General features: G+C 58.1%; 1 protein-coding gene across 2 annotated transcripts in view; it reads left to right on the plus strand.

The window, feature by feature from the left end:
* The window catches only part of HTRA3 (HtrA serine peptidase 3), a 29,380-nt gene extending 19,337 nt beyond the window's left edge, over positions 1-10,043 (plus strand). Inside the window, exons 7-9 of one of the 2 annotated variants that reach the window (XM_024573521.4) lie at positions 5,630-5,678; positions 7,339-7,434; positions 9,096-10,043. In XM_024573521.4, the coding sequence (XP_024429289.3) occupies positions 5,630-5,678; positions 7,339-7,434; positions 9,096-9,261 (311 nt within the window). In that variant the 3' untranslated portion in view covers positions 9,262-10,043. Of the gene's footprint in view, positions 1-44; positions 1,579-5,629; positions 5,679-7,338; positions 7,435-9,095 lie in introns of those variants that run through there. The other variant, XM_045183056.2, reaches the window with a different exon arrangement.
* The last annotated feature ends 5,831 nt before the right edge of the window (positions 10,044-15,874 follow it).

Genomic DNA, 15,874 nt, shown 5'->3' on the forward strand with positions numbered 1-15,874 from the left:
CCCAGATACTCACACCATCATGTTGCTTCCCTGTCTCCTCCCAGCCCTCTCAGCAGCAATTCATTGAGAGCAGGGGGGCTCCCGCATGCTCGCCCCGCCCATCCCTCCACCAGCCAAGCACACAGTGCCCGGTACAGACAGGACCGGTGCCGTGAGGACTGGTCACGTGAAGAACTGCTGTCGAGGACTCTGTCTGGTCATCAGGGTCCCTCATGTGAAGATGGCCTGGAGCCAGAGCAGACCCAGAAGCTGGGGGCTTCTATTGGTCAGAGGCACCCTCTAGCCCCTGAGCCCTTTTCCCCTTGGCTACTCAGAAGCTCAGAATGTGACCCAGGGCTGCATCTTTGTCGCCATCGTAGCCTTGATTCTTCCTCTAGTAACTGAGCCTTCCTGTGGAATTATCTTCCCGTGGTGCCTTTGACCTCGGCCACCTTCCCGGAGGCCAGCAGAGCTGCACTTCGCACAGAGCGGGTGGGGAGGCCCCTGTCTCGTTGAACATGGGATGAGAGTGGCCTCTCTCTTCTCGCCTCTGCTCCTCTTCACTCTCAGACAGGACCTGCCAGGAGCCGGGCTCGCTCTCTTGTTGCATGGGGACTGTCTCTGTCAGCGCCGACCTCCACCCAGACCCCCAGGAGACTCGCCCCTGTCCTCAGAGCTGGCCCCTCTGGCAGGACATGTGGGCTGGCCAGAGAGCCCAATAGACCTTAGCTGAATGACCAAGTCTATCGTTTACCATCCTCTGGTGTTCACTGTTGCTTTTCTAGAAATAAAAACATCAAATTATCTAAATCCAGTTAATCTAAAGTTCTTGAAAACCAGCCTTCTTTCCATTAAATCAGGGAGACGTTAGTTAAGGTTCACCTCTTATTCCTGTTCATGGGTTGGGGTGCAGGAGTCTCTGGGGGGCTTTCCTGGTCAGAGGGGACGCCCTGCTGGTTTGGGGGCTATAGCATTGCCTGGGCCTAGGGCCCCAGGGCTCCTTGGGGGTTCAGCCAGCCTTAGGACTGGGGAGTTGGAGTTCATGGGACTGGATGCTGAGGAGTGTCTGCCCTCGGTGACAGTGGGGGACGGCCCCTCAGGGGTCACCTCCAGCCAGAGGAGGGGCAGAGGAGGCAGGAGCCGGGCCAGGGAGGGGGAGGGGCCCGTGCTCTGGACCCAGCGCTTGGGTCCACTGGGCTCCAGCCTCGACCACTTCTGAAGCATTCATGCCCTTGGGGTGAGAGCAAAGCTGACCAGGGGCCAGTGCCCTGTCCGGAGCAGGATGGTGGGCCGAGGCCTCCACCCAGGACTGGTCCCCTTTCCTCTGAGGACCCATCCAGTATCACGGCTCTACCTGCCACCTAGAAAGTGACGCCCCCGGCCCCAAATGTCTGTCTCCGTGGGGCCCTCTCCCCCAGCTCTGGCCTGGGATGTGTATAGCTCTGGAGGTCTCCACTCCAGGCACGCCCCCTTCTCAGTCTCCGCTCCATCCTCCCGCATCCCCCATACCCGTACTCAGTCCCCCGGCCTGTGGGCCTGTCCCTCCGGCACCAGCTGTCACAGTTTCCAGTCCCACCACCCAGTCACGCCACCAGGCTGCCTGCCTCCTCTCCGCTCCAGTGCCACTGTGCCTCCCCCCGCAGACCCTCCCCCGGCCCCAGGACTCCTTGCAGTTCTCTGTGGGAACCCCTCTAGGCTCCACCTCACTGTGGGGGGGACCCTGAAGCCACCTCTGGCCCAGACCTACCTCAGGCCTCCACCCTCCCTGACCTCATCTCCCACCGGGCTCCATCCATAATTCTGGTGACTCGTCTGTTTAAATAGTTTGTCCGTGTAAAAAAATTAGTGTTGTTGGTATTCTTAGGATGTCTTGAGAGTTCTTCGTGCACTCTGGATGGGAGCCTTTATCAGGGGCATGACTGCAGATTTTCCGTCTGGTCTATGGCTTGTCTCCTCCTCTTCCCCGCCTTCAAGGGTGGCAGTTCTGTCCATGTGGACCGCGTCTCATTTGCCGCGTGTTTAAATGGACTGTTCTGGGGTGGTATGCAGGGAATCTTTGCTCCCTGACGGTCAGAGGATTTTCTCCCGTGTGTTCTCCTGGACGTTTCCCTCTCCGGGGTTTTCAGGTTTGGACTGTGATGACTTTTGAATTCATTTTGCAAAGCACGGATCAGCGTTCTTTTTCTGCTCCGGGTATTCCATTGTCCCAGCGCCATCTGCTGAAGAGATTACCCGTTCTCCACCTGATCACCGTTGCAACTGGGTTGTGTTCCAGGTGTCTGTCTGTCCCTCCTTACGCCAGCTTTGGCCGTCCTGGTGGCTGAAGCTGCATGATCAGCCCTGACAGCGGGTGGGTCCGCCCCACCGTGTGCTCCGGAGTTGTTTCGGTTCTTCTAATCCTTCGATTTCCACTTGGATTTTATTTGTTTTTTTTTTTAAGATATTTTATTTATTTATAGACAGAGGGGAATGGAAGGAGAAAGAGAGGGAGAGAAACATCAATGTGTGGTTGCCTCTCGCGCGCCCCTTACTGGGAACCTGGCCCACAACCCAGGCACGTGACCTGACTGGGAATCAAACCAGAGACCCTTTGGTTCTCAGGCCAGCACTCAATCCACTGAGCCACACCAGCCGGGACTCCATATAGATTTTAGAATCAGTTTGTCAATTTCCACCCCAAAACCATGCTGATAGTTTGATTGGGGTTCTGTTGAATATAAATTACCTAAATCCAGTTCATCTGAAGTTCTTTAAAACAAGCCTTCTTTCCGTTAAATCGAGGAGACGTTAGTTAAGGTTTACCTCTTGTTCCTGTCTGGGGGGTTGGGGTGCAGGAGTCTCTGGGGGGCCTTCACGGTCAGAGGGGCCACCCTGCTGGTTTGGGGGCTGTAGTACTGCCTGGTCCTGGGGCCCCAGGAAGGTCTGGGGGTTCAGCCAGCCTTAGGACTGGGGAGTTGGAGCTCATGGGACTGGGTGCTGACGGGTGTCTGCCCTTGGTGACAGTGGGGGATGGTCCCTCAGGGTTCGCCTCTGGCCCGGGGAAGGGAAACCTGCATCTCCGATGGGCTTGAGTTGGGGAGAATTGGCATGGTGGCCACGTCACACCCTCTGATGCTCGGACCCAGGCTGTCTTCCCTCGGTTCCTGTGTCCCCTGGTGGTTCTCGGCGACATTCTCCAGTTCTCCGTGTACCAGAACTAGGCTGCCTCAGCTTGAGTCCCAGACATTTCACAGTCTGAGTCTATAGTAAAGGGAATATTCCTTTAAATTTCAGTTTCTGATTGTCTGTTACTAGAATGCACAAATAAAATGGATTTTTGTACGTTGGTCCCAAGAGACCCCACCCCCTGGTAACTCACTCGTTCTAGTAGCTTTTTGTAGATTCGACGGCTTTGCTACACAGGTGACTATCCAGTCTGTGAATAAAGACGGTTTCACTTCTTCCTGTCCGATCCGCATGCCGGCTGATTTCTTTTAGTCACGTGGCCCCACCAGCATCCAAAAACGTAACTGGGACCTGACACGGTCTTCCTGGGGGCCGTCACACCCGCAGGGGAAGGACTCAGTCTCTCAAGCCTGGCCCTTGTCTTCAGGTGCCAGTCACAAGTCCTGGTTGTCACCTGTGCCCCAGGCTGACCGGCTCCCACGACTCCCTCCTGGACTTTGACCATTTGCCAGAGCAGCTCTCGGAAGTCAGGAAAGCAGTTTACTCACTAGGTCAGCTGTCTACTATAAAAGGATACAACTCGGGAACCGCCCAATGGAAGGGCGGGGGAGGGCAGGGGGAGGGAGCATGGAGCGCCCACGCCCTCCGGGGGCATGGCCCGCCCAGCACCTCCATGTGCTCACTGACCCAGAAGCTCCCCAACCTGTCCTTTTGGGTCTTATGGAGACCCCATTACATGGGCCTGATTGGTTAACTCGCTGGCCAGTGGTGATTCCTTCAACCTCCCGCCCCTCTCCCCTCCCTAGAGGTCAGGGGTGTGGCTGGAAGCTCCACCCCTCTAATCACAGGGTTGGTTCTCCTGACAACGAGCCCCCTTCCTAGGGCCTTCTCAAAACTCCCTCACTGACGAGAACTCAGACGTGGTTGGAAGGGACTCATTATGGATAACAAACCCATTGTGTTTTATAGCCCTGGGGCTAATTTCAGGAGCTGGGAGCCAAAGCTGCCCCAGGTCACTGAGGAAATTACAAAAGTTTTAGGAGCGACCCTTGAAGCTGGGGAGCCATGGTCAGAGACCAAACTACACCTTTCTTACTATATACGTGGCAATATCATGAAGTACTCACTCGTTTTCAGTTCTCGAGGGAAGTTTGTTCAGAAGTGACGCTATTTCTTTCCGAAACATTTGGTACAATTCTCCTGTGGGACTGTCTGGGCCTGATGTTTCTCTGTGGGAAGATTCTTAACTATAATTCAATCTCTTCAGTAGACTTAGGGCTCGCGCGGTTATCTATTTCTTCTCGAGGGAGCTTTGGTTATTTGGAACTCTTAAGTCTGTGCATTTTGTCTTAGTTGTCAAACTTATCGGTATGAAGTGGTTTGGAATAGTCTCTAATTGTAGGATCGGTAGCGATGTCGCCTTTCCCACTCCTGATACTGAAAATTGCACTTTTCTCTTTTCCTGACCAGTTTGCGTAACGGCTCATCAATTTTATTGATCTCAAAGAATCAGCTTTTGGTTTTCACTTATTTTCTGTGTTGTATTTCTGTTTCCTGTCCCACTGACTTCTACATTTTATTATTTCCCTTCTTCTGCTTACTTTGGGTTTCATCTGATCTCTCTCTAGTTTTCAAGATGAAAGCTGAGGCCATTGATTTGGGACTTTTCTTCTCTCCTAATTGCGGCAGTTTAGTGCTATGATTTTCCTCTAAGTACTGCTTTACCTGCATTCCACAAATTTTGATAAGTTGTATTTTCACTTTCATTTAATTTAAAATATTTTCTAACTTCCCTTTTGGTTCTTTTTTGAATATGAGTTATTTAGAAGTGTGTAATAAGTTATTAGGAACCTTTCTAATACTGATTTCTCATTTAATTCCATTGTGGTCAGAGAGCATACTTCTATAATATGGAATTTTGAAAATATACTGAAGTTTGTCCTGTGCTTCTGAATATGTACATGTCATCTCTGGGTCCAGGACCCCAGCTACGTCACAGGCTAGGGTGGCTGGGGGAGCAGGAGGAGGCCTCTCCGAGGGTTGTGTGTGTGATGCTCCCACCAGAGGGCCTGGCACCCAGTCAGTGCCTGCTGGGCATGTGGATTAACATTGCTATTTGGGGGGCACGCAGGGGACGTGACAAGTTCAGATCTGAGCAAGGGAAGTTTGGGGAGCCTACGGGATGGAGGCTGGAGAGGAGAGCCCTACTGGCCCCCGGGGATCGGGCGTGGAGCGCAGAGGGAGAGCCCATGTCGGAGCTGATGTGGTTGGATGGTGCGGGGGGGGAGTGAAGCCACCAGAGTGAGCCAGGACATCTGCTGGCCTCAGAGCAGCCACGAGAGGCAGCCCTGGGTGCCTGAGCTCACGGGGCCAGCTAACTGCGGCAGGACGCGTCTGAGCCCCCTGCTCCTGTGGGGGAATGTCTGTCCCTGTCACCCCGCCCGCCCCTCGTGGCGGCTCTAACCAAGCCGTGTTCCCTCTCCAGACTGGAAGAAGCGCTTCATTGGCATACGGATGAGGACCATCACGCCCAGGCGAGTCTGAACACCACTCCGCCCTGCTGCCCCCACGGCGGCCCCAGACACCAGCCGGTCATGTCCGGCCACCTTCGGGTGCTCCAGGGGGCCTGGTGCACTCGGGCTCCGGGCCTTGCTCAGTCCGGTCCCTCTGCCTGCAGCGCCGCCGCCCCCTTGGCCTGGTGGGCGCCTTCAGGTGCCCCCTCCTCTGGAAAGCCTCCTAGGTCTAATTTCCTGTGACTACTGTAGCAAATTCCCATACACCTGGCTTAAAACCACAGAAAACTCATTTTCTCTCAGTTCTGAAAGCCTGAAGTTCAAAATTGAGGCATTGGCAGCTCCATGCTTCCCCCAAGGCTCCAGGGGAGCGCCCTTCCCACCTCTCCCAGCTCCCAGTGGCTCCTGGGGCTCCTGGGGTCGTAGCTGCATCACCCCAGTCTCTGCCTCTGGCTTCACGTGGCCCCTTCCCTCCCTGTGCGTCCACTTCCAAACACCCCTCTTCTGTCTCTTAGAAAAACACCAGCCATTGGATCTGTGGCCCAATGTAAGCCAGGATGGTCTCATTTGGGGACCCTCAGCCAATTACATCTGCACAGACCCTACTTCCAACCACGTCACATTCAGAGGTTCTGGGTAGACATGAATTTTAGGGGGCACTATTCCCCCCGCACCTGCTCAGGCAGGCGCAGGGGCTGCCTGTTAGTGGGCAGAGCATGCTTCCCCCCACCCCAGGCATTGCGCTGGTCCCATGGGGGCTGGAGTTGCCTGTTGGTGGCCCCCATACCACCATGCCCATGAGCTCCTTGGGAGTGAGGACTGTGGCCCGCGCTGCACACCCAGTACCAGGCTACAGCAGAGTGGGTGCCTGGATGTCCTGAAGAAGGAAATGAGGAAGGGACGGGGGAGGAAGGGAGCCAGGGAGGGAGGAAAATGTGCAGCTCAAGGCAGCTGGAGAAGAAAGGCGTCAACGTGGTGGGGGCTCTGGGGAGAATGAGGTGTGCTCAGCTACAACACCCTCACACCCGTGCAGGGCCTGAGACGGCCGTCCCTCCTGTTTCAGCAGCAGCGGCAAACTCAGGGAGTAAATCTGCCGGTAGTCCCTGATCGGGACAGCACGCCAGCCTCCCTTTCACTTGTGTTCTTTCTCTCTCTCTCTTCCGTCTATCCTTCCATCACACCAGTGACATCTGTCCAGTCTTCTGTCTGTCCGGCTCACTCCCCGTGTTTGTTCATCCCTGCTTCCATCTCTCCATTTATCTTTCCCTCCTCTGTCCCCCTTCCCTTCCCCTTTCCCTACCTTCCTTCCCTCCTTCCTTCCTCCCTCCCTCCCCCCTCCCCCCCCTTTCCATTCTTCCTTCCATCTGGTCAACCATCCCTCTACCTTTCCTTCCTTTCTCACTCACCCTCCAGTCCCTCCTCCCATCCATCCACCACTCTCCTCTCTCCACACTTATAATCTTCCACCTTCACTAAGGTCTCTCTCGAGAAGCCCACGTGGAGTAGGGGTCACAGGTGGGCCAATGGCAATGCAGAATGGCCAGCGGCAGGGCAGGGCAGGCCAGGGCAGTGTGGGGGCCCCGAGGAGGCTCCTCGTCTGGCCCGCTGGTGTGGCGTGGAGGGGCCACTCTGTGCCTTTGAAGCTCAGAGGAAGGGCCTTAACCGCAGGCTATCTTTCCAGTCTGGTGGAAGAGCTGAAGGCCAGCAACCCAGACTTCCCGGACGTCAGCAGTGGCATTTATGTGCAAGAGGTCGCTCCGAATTCACCGTCTGAGAGGTGAGCTCCACCGGGGGAAGCAGGGAGGCTGCATGGGAGGCGGTTGGACGCCACGGGGGGCGTGGGATTCTGGCCTGGCCTTTCAGGGGCAGGCTGCAGAGATGACATGTCCCACAGAGCACTGGCCGTGCCCTTCTGTGGCTTGAATGTCCCCTGTCCTTAGGGGACACAGAGCAGTGGAGCCTCCCACACCTCCCATGCTGAGAACCAGCCTGGCTCTCATTAGCCCGGTGGCTGGCCTAGGTCTGTTCTCTCATCTGCAAAACGGGCACTCTCCGGCCTGTTCTCTCCGCCCTGAGAGGTGTCACAGCTGAGCGCTGGAGAAAGGTTGAGCACGCAGCACTGTGAGTGGAGGCCCATGGGCAGCGAGGTCTCTGTGCGCAGACAGGGGCAGTCCAGGCCCCAGAGGAGGGCTCTGAGCAAGCCCCTCCCCTCCTTTGGCCTAGTTCCCTGTCGGGCCGTCAGTGGGCGCCTAGGACCTGTGGTCCTACACTCTCATTCCGGGAGCTGGAGGCAGTCACGCGGGGGTCAGGGGCTGCTTGGAGGGGTGACAGCGGGGTGTGGGCGTGGACAGGAGCCCGGTAGGCAGGCCCCCACCCCATGAACCCTCATCCCAGTAGGGCCCCCCCCGATGGTTTCACGCACTGTGCTGCTCCAAGAGGTCATGCTGGAAGAGCCGGCCCCTCACCTCCTTCTTTTTTTAAAAAATTTTTTAAAAAGATTTTATTTACTTATTTTTAGAGAGAGGGGGAGGGAGGGAGAAAGAGAGGGAAGAAACATCAATGTGTGGTTGCCTCTCACACACCCCCTACTGGGGACCTGGCCCAAAATCCAAGCATGTGCCCTGACTGGGAATCGAACTGGCAACCCTTTGGTTGGCAGGCCGGTGCTCAGTCCACTGAGCCACACCAGCCAGGGCCCTCTGTCCCTCTGTGGTGAGCACGGGAGCGTGCCACCCCGGCCTGCTGCCGGCCTGCACGAACACTGTTGAACTACAGACCCATGAGGCACAGGGGTGGCGTCCCCAAATCCAGCCCTTTACTCTTATGCTCCACTGAACTCAGCGGGGCAGTTACGGAGAGCGGCCATGTGCTGGGCACCCCAAGAGCTGGGTGCTGCTCTCACCCCACTTCACACACAGGGACAGTGAGGCTTAGAGAAGTCACCCTCATGGCCACGAAGCCAGCACTCTCGACCTGACACCGAAACACCCTGCCACCTTTCCAGCCTCCCCTCCCGGGGTTGGGCAAGGTCATCTCGAGTCGGGAACAGAGGGAGGCAGCCCAGCACACTCTGCCTCTTCTGCCGAAGCCTTAGCAACTGTGACGGCTTTGGGACCGACTCCCTGGACCTCGTGTCATTTGCAAAGCATGTTCCCACACCAGGCTGGAAACCAAGGCTCCACGGGGTAGCGCACCAGGCCCGAGGCAGTCCAGCTGGGCGGGCTGCAGCCGGAACTTGAACCTGGCCTTCTGAGGGAGGGAAGGAGTAGATGTGTCTGTCTTTCATCTGGAGGGCGAGCCTTGCAGTCAGGCACCGGTCTGGCCTGTTCGTTGAAAGGATTCCCTTAAATAACTGGTGTTGGAAAACCCCATGGTGCCTGGGCGGGGGCCTGGGCCTAGCGGGGCTGTGCGGTGACCTCATGTCTCTCCTGTCTGCAGAGGGGGCATCCAAGATGGCGACATCATCGTCAAGGTCAACGGGCGTCCGCTGACAGATTCAAGCGAGCTGCAGGAGGCCGTGCTGACTGAGTCCCCGCTGCTGCTGGAGGTGCGGCGGGGGAACGATGACCTGCTCTTTAACATCGCACCCGAGGTGGTCCTGTGAAGCTGGGGCCGCCTCCCCACCGCCGAGCGCCCGAGCCTGCGGCCGAAGACAGGTGCCAGCTGAGGGGTTCCGTCCGGAGCCAGTGCCTTGGCGGAACCAGGACGAGGGACCGAGGTCGGTCCTCAGAAGAGCCAGCAGCCTCCTCTTGCCCCCCAGGGACAGAGCCACAGTCTGGGCTTGGCCAGGGGTCCAAATCTCAGCCTCAGGGAGTGATAGCCCCCGCATCACGGTCCCCGTGGGGGCAGCCCGAGGTCCCCTGCGCACAAGCGCTCCCAAGAGCCACCTTCCAAGCTCTTGGCATAATGTATGAGTCCGATTCTTGGAAAGACGCCTCTGTAGTCCCCGGAAGTCTACCCTCTCTCCCACCTTTCTGCGTTTGCACCGCATACCTCTGTCTGGCCTGAGCACCCTGCTCCCAAGCCTCCCTGGCTTGGCAGGCCTGGCTTGGAGCAGGCACTGAAGGGACGTCCCCTGGCTGCCCAGCAGAGCCCTGGCTAAGGGTGCGGTCTCCTCCCCTGTGGGAGAGAAGCCGGCAGGAGCCTCGTGGGCCAACACTCCCTGGAAGGCTGCTTGTCCTCCTGGAGGTGACCTGGAGCGGTGGGCAGAGGAAGCTGGTACCTGGGGGGGCGGGGCTGCCAGGACGGAGCCCCCAGGAGCGGCAGCAGGCACCTGCTCCGGCCCGGGGTATATCTGTGCGCTTCGCTGTACAATCGACCCCCACATGGCTTGTATTGTGTTTCTCTACTGTATGAAAATTAAAGTTTACAAGCACATGGTCCTCAGCCAACGGGGACATTTGGGGCCCCCACCCTGCTGGCCTCCACTTCTCTGGGGACTCAGAGCCAGCATCGGTAGGCACGGGCACCCCCTGTGGTCTTGCTGTCTCCCTGCTACGGGAGGGACGGAGGCCGCTGAGCGCCCGGCAGGTGCGAGGCGTGCTGGGAATGGTGTGTGCCTGACCACCGGTCCCCGCTGCGCTGTGTGTGACCCGCGGGTGACGAAGCTTTCCCTGTACTCTGGGTCACCTGTACCCAGAAACACCCACGGATAGGAAATGAGGCAGAAAGAGGCAAAGCAGGTGCTGGGGTGGGGGCTGGGGGTGAACCGCAGATGACCCATGGTGGAGCTAATCTCAAGGGATGGACTCAGAAGGCCCTGGTGGCGGTCAGGGTCCCGCTGGGTAGCTTGGAGGGACTCGAAGGAGATTCCTGGAGATGCTGGGTGCGGCCATTGTGTGCACTGCAGCCAGCCAGGTGGGGGAAACCGGACGGACCGCAGCCTGAAAGCACCGGGAACTGTCCTGAGCACATAGTGGGGCGCTGTGCTCCGGTTTTGCACCCTTGGCTCAGAGTGTCAGGGAGCCGAGCACTGCTCCCCCACCCAGGCTGCCCCAGGCCCAGCTGGGGGTGGGGGGCTGGACACAGGGGTGGCCCTGCAAGACAGCTCCCAACGCCCACCAGGCCACAATGCCTGCCTCCCACTGGCCAGCCTGCCCCCCACCCCCTACTGCCAGCGTCTTCTGGAAAAGCCGGAGCCTGGCCCAGAGCCTGGTCCCACCCACGTGGTGGGCTGCCTCTCTCCCGGTCACTCTCATCCCTCTGATCCCACCGAGTGCAGGCCAACCCAACGGGCAGTGAGCCATTCCGACCCCTCCCACTTTGCTTCCGCCCACCTCCCATGTAGAACAGTGTGATGCCCAAGTCCGTCCACCCCGGGCCTCCGCCCTCACTCCAACCGAGGGGCCTCTGCTCTCTCCACACACAGTGGCCATGTGTCCATCTCCGGCCACCTCAGCCAGGTGCCACGTGGTCCCAGGTGCCTAGAGGCCTGACAGGAAGGAGCCTGGGGGTTTTGGGGCAGGGGTTCAGTCAAGGCCAGCGTGGACACGTGCTCGGGAGAGGGTGAGCTGGGGGCGGGGCATCAAGAGCCAAGCCGTGGACTTGCCCAGAGCCAGGCCTCGGACAGGGGTCTGCCAGTCCAAGGTCAAGAAGGGTCCCGCCTAGGTCCTGGCATCCTGCGCTCCTGGCCCCCAATGCGGGGGCGAGAGTGAGCTCTGGTGGCTCCTCATGGGGGCAGCGATCTGATCGAGATGACCACTCACCTTCCAGAGCCCCAGCTCACACCCATCACGCTGGGGCTAGGGCTTCAGCATATCCATGGGGGGCAGGGGGGGCGGCAATATTCAGTCCCTAGCACTGAGGCAGGGAGGAGAGAGAAGCCGGCTGAGGGACCTGGCACGGAGCCGGTGGCGTCTGGGGCAGCTGCAGGGGAAGCCCGAGACCCTCCCAGGAGCTGTGCTGACAGCAAGACAGGAGGCCAAGGCACGATCGCTCCTCCCTGCTCTCGGCAGCCCTGGATCCCAGGGCTGGAGAGAACCCTCAGGCCCGGGGAACAGGGATGCAGGCTCAGAGGAGTCACACTGCAGAGAGCCCAGAACTGTCCCTTGCACACACAGGTGACCTTGGGGTGCTGGGGGTGTGGCAGGGCATCACAGCCCTGCTGCCCAGGTCCTGAGGCAAAAAGAGCAGAGACACCAGGAAGGGCCAGCGCCTGCCCAGTGAGTGCCCATCACTCACGCACCCGCCTTGGGGCCTTCACTTCGCTGACTTCGCTCTGATATCTGGAGCCTGGGATGGGGGAGACCCATTCAGGGGTGGTGAGGAGGGACACCGGCTGAGACCCATCTCCTCTCTAAAGTGCCAAGAAGGTGCCTGCTTTGCTGCAGTATGCACCAAATTAAATGGCCCTGACTCAGGGTCTGGCCCCACAAGGGCCCAAAACATCACATCCTCTCGCTCCCTGTCACCAGCCCCCTGATGGCCATCCTCATCGCCCTTGTGGCCTCAGGTGGCCCACTTGGGAAGCAGAGGTGGGACGTAGGTATGGCTGAGCGCTGGAGTGAGTGGGCCGGGCTGTGCTCTCGGCTCTGGGCCTCCCTGGCTGACCCCTGTTGGGACCTCAGCCTCGTCTTCTGTGTCCAGGGAGGCCAGCGGTCACTCCAGGTGGAGGGGCCCCTCGCCGAAAATGGAGGCTGCCCTGGTAGACCCAGGCTCTGTGGGGATCAAGGCCTGTCCTCTGGCAGCCAGCAGCCCTGTCTGCCCCCCCCCCCCACCCGGCCGGTGGCACTGGCCCCCAGCTGCTGCTCCAGCTGTGCTCGGTGAAAAACAACTTTTTCAGAGCCTGCCAGCTGCCACCGTTGTGCAGTCCTCGGGCTTTTAACATGCCCCCGCCCCCCACCACACCCACCCCACGGCCCTGCCTGTTCTAGAAGCTGTAAATGGGGTGCTGACTGGGGAACACCTGCAAGAAGCCCCCCGCTGCAGCCTCAGGTCCCTCCATAGGCACCTGGAATCCTACCAGGACAGGGCCTGGAAGAGTTGGACCAGGACCCCAAAAGCCCCATCGGGCAGAGGCAGAGACTAAGCCCAGAGAGAAGGCCTGGGGGTCACATGTGAGCTGGTGGCAGGCGTCCAGGGGAGAGGGGCTGGGCCGGAGCGCACAGCTGCGGCCACAGCTGCGGCAGCACAAACATCCGCTGCCGCGGGCGTGAGGCGGGCCAGGAGCTCCGGGGCTGTCCTTTGAGCAGCAGGCTCGCGGGTCACGACCCCCCGGGATGAGTGGCTTCAGAACACGGTGGCCGAAGGTGGAAATTCTGCAAGGGTCAGCTTTGAGGGAGGAGGCCCTGGCGCCTGGCGCTGCTCCTCGAGCAGGGCTCGGGGACCGGGGCTGCAGGCCCGCCAGCCCGCACCTGCCCAGCTGTGTCCACACACCGCGTCTCTCCTACAGGACTGCCCCACCACTGCCCTGCAGCCAGCAGGCTGTTCCTCTGCCCCACCTGCAGCCCCGTGCAGCCCCCAGAGTGTGCGGACTCTGCACGAGGCCTTTGCGGATCCACCGTGGCTCTGTTCCTCCCCTCTGTGCTCCTCTCTCCCATCCACCTTGTGTAAGCCACTGCCTCCACCTGCACCCTCCACCCCCTGCACCTGCTTCATTCCCACTGAGTGTGTTCTCTGCGGCTGGGCTGAAAAACGGCCCCAAGGAGTCCCCATCAGGAGTCCCCATCATGACCCCCGAACCTAGGACGGTAGGACAGTCACCTCACACCATCAAAGGGCGCCTGCCGCTGGGATCAGTGACCCTGGACTCTCCGCGTGGCCCCGTGGAACTGCAGGTCCTTGTCAGCGGGAGGCAGGAGGGCCGGGTGACCAGGAAAGTGATGGGTCGGGTGCTAGGAGGAAGGGACTGAGGCGTGCAGGGCTCTGGAAGCTGAGAAAGGAGGCTCTCATCCTGAAGCTGCATCCGTCACTCACATTCGGACGCGCAGTGCGACTCAGACTGCTGCTGGCCTGTGGCAGGAAGGAGAGGCCGGTGTGGCTCCCTCGGCTGGACTCAGGTGTCTGGCTGTGCCCGGACATTCACTGAAAAGGCAGTTCTCTCAAAGGCAGTTCTCTCCTCCTTCATCCAAGCAGAGCTCCCAGGCACGTGCGTGTCTGTGTCTGCGCCTGTCTGTCCCAGCCTCCTCTCTGCCTTCGCCCAGCGCCACCCGGGCTTCACGGCTTTGCTGTATGATATTTGTCATTTTGTACAATGACACCACCCATGTCACACACTTCCTGCGAGCGTGCCTCTCGGGCCCTGGCTCTGCTTTTCTGCATCCATTTTGGAATCTGTTTATCAAGCTCCACCTCTCATGGATTTGGTTAGAATGGCACTGATCTCTAGATGAGGTTTTTTAAGAGATTTTTTATTTATTTCTTTTTAGAGAGGGAGACAGAGAGAGAGAAACATCAGTGTGTGGTTGCCTCTCACACACCCCTTACTGGGGACCCAGCCCACAACCCAGGCATGTGCCCTGACTGGGAATCGAACCGGCGCCCCTTTTGTTCACGGTCTGGTGCTCAATCCACTGCGCCACACCAGGCCTATAGATCAGGTGGAGAGAGGTGGCCTATTTATGATATCCAGGCTTCCAATACGTGAACCTGGTATTCCCCCACTCATGTCAATTTTCATTCATTTCTCCAACAACGTTCTACAGATTTTTGTGTAGACAGTTTATATTTGATACTGTAAACAGTAACCTTTAAATACTTTTTATTTTCTCTCTATTAATATTATTTCTTCTTAGTTTTTAATGATTTTTTTTATCCTGACCTCATACCTGGCAGTCTTCCAAAGTCCCTTGTTAACTCGAACATTGTGTCGACAGATTCTCTCAGATTTGCTACGTAATCAGTCGCAACATCTATAAAGTAGTGAGTTTTATTTCTTCCTTTCCAACCCTAACATCTTTTCCCTTTTCTGGTCTTCTTGCACTGGCTCGAGCCCTTTGTTCAACGGCAAGTGCGATTACCGGTAACAGACACCCTGGTCTTGCTCTTGATCTCAAAGGAAAGTTTTCAGCATCTCACTATTAAATAAAACATTCGAGGTACGTTTTTCATCATGACCCTTTACTGGCATAAGAAAGTTCCCTTTTATCCACGTTTGCTGAGCATTTTTTATGCATGAATGTTGCATTTTAACAGGAGCAATGAGGAATTATTTCCTCCTGGGGTAAAATCCCTTGATATTGAAATATTCTATCAGCCTGGCATCATTGGACAAAACCTAATTTTACTCTGATGTATCATCCTACTTAAATATTTTTACCAGTATGTTGCTTGAGGTTTTGGTGTTTGTAAATGCAACCGGTCTGCAATCTTTCTTTTGTCTGATGTTTGCGTTAGAGTTTGCTCCGAGCCTCTCCAGACCTCACTTCAGGACCTGGGCAGTGTTTACGCTTCCCCTGTCCTGGGGGGGGGGGGTGCAAGACTGGAGGGGGTCCTCCCATAAAAGGCAGAAGGGCTGCTGCGTGCCAGCCAGCAGGCCTGGCCCCGGAAGAGCCCCCTTGCGAGGGGAGCGAGGGGAGCGAGGGGAGCGAGGGGAGCAAGCGCACCACACTCCTGCGGGTGTGTTTTGTACTGTATTTGGTAGGAGGCATCAGCACGTCGGGCCATCCAGGGGCTGGGCCGTGATCTGGCCTCCACCCTCAGGAAGTCACCGCCTCTGCCTGAGGTCCATGTCACCCATGGCTAGGGGCATTCTCTCTGTTGATGTCTCGGAGCCGGCCTGCTCGTGGATGGGGTCCAAGGTGGCCATTATCTTGACAAAATGTTTGCATTTAGAGCTGAATTGGGTCTAAAAATAGTTCTGGGAGAGGGGGCTGCTGAGGCTGGTATGCTGCGTGGCCAGGGCGGGCCGGGGCTCAGGACGGGCCCAGCTGACAATGAGGGAGCAGGTCCGAGACCCTGCCGGCTGGACCATGGCCCACCGCCTGACCACACTGCCCGTCACCCCTGCTCTGGGGAGGCTCCTGGAGCTCTCGGCTGGGGGGCTCCTTGCCCCTCCCGCTGTCAGATTACCGGCCTGTCCCCCCCCACGGGACAGGGCTGGCTGGTCTGAGTCGCCTTCGCCTTCCTAGCAGTTGGCCTATAGGCCTAGTGAGACTGCGAGTTTGGGCCTTTCTGGGATCGCACCTCATCTCTGCCATCCCCGCTCTGTGACCTCAGGCAACGCACTCCCCCTCTCTGGGCCTGGCAGTCTGCACGCACCTGGCCAGCAGAGCAGCAGT

This window comes from Desmodus rotundus, chromosome 4 (genome assembly GCF_022682495.2).
Source record: "Desmodus rotundus isolate HL8 chromosome 4, HLdesRot8A.1, whole genome shotgun sequence".
Classification (NCBI taxonomy): Eukaryota; Metazoa; Chordata; class Mammalia; order Chiroptera; family Phyllostomidae; genus Desmodus; species Desmodus rotundus.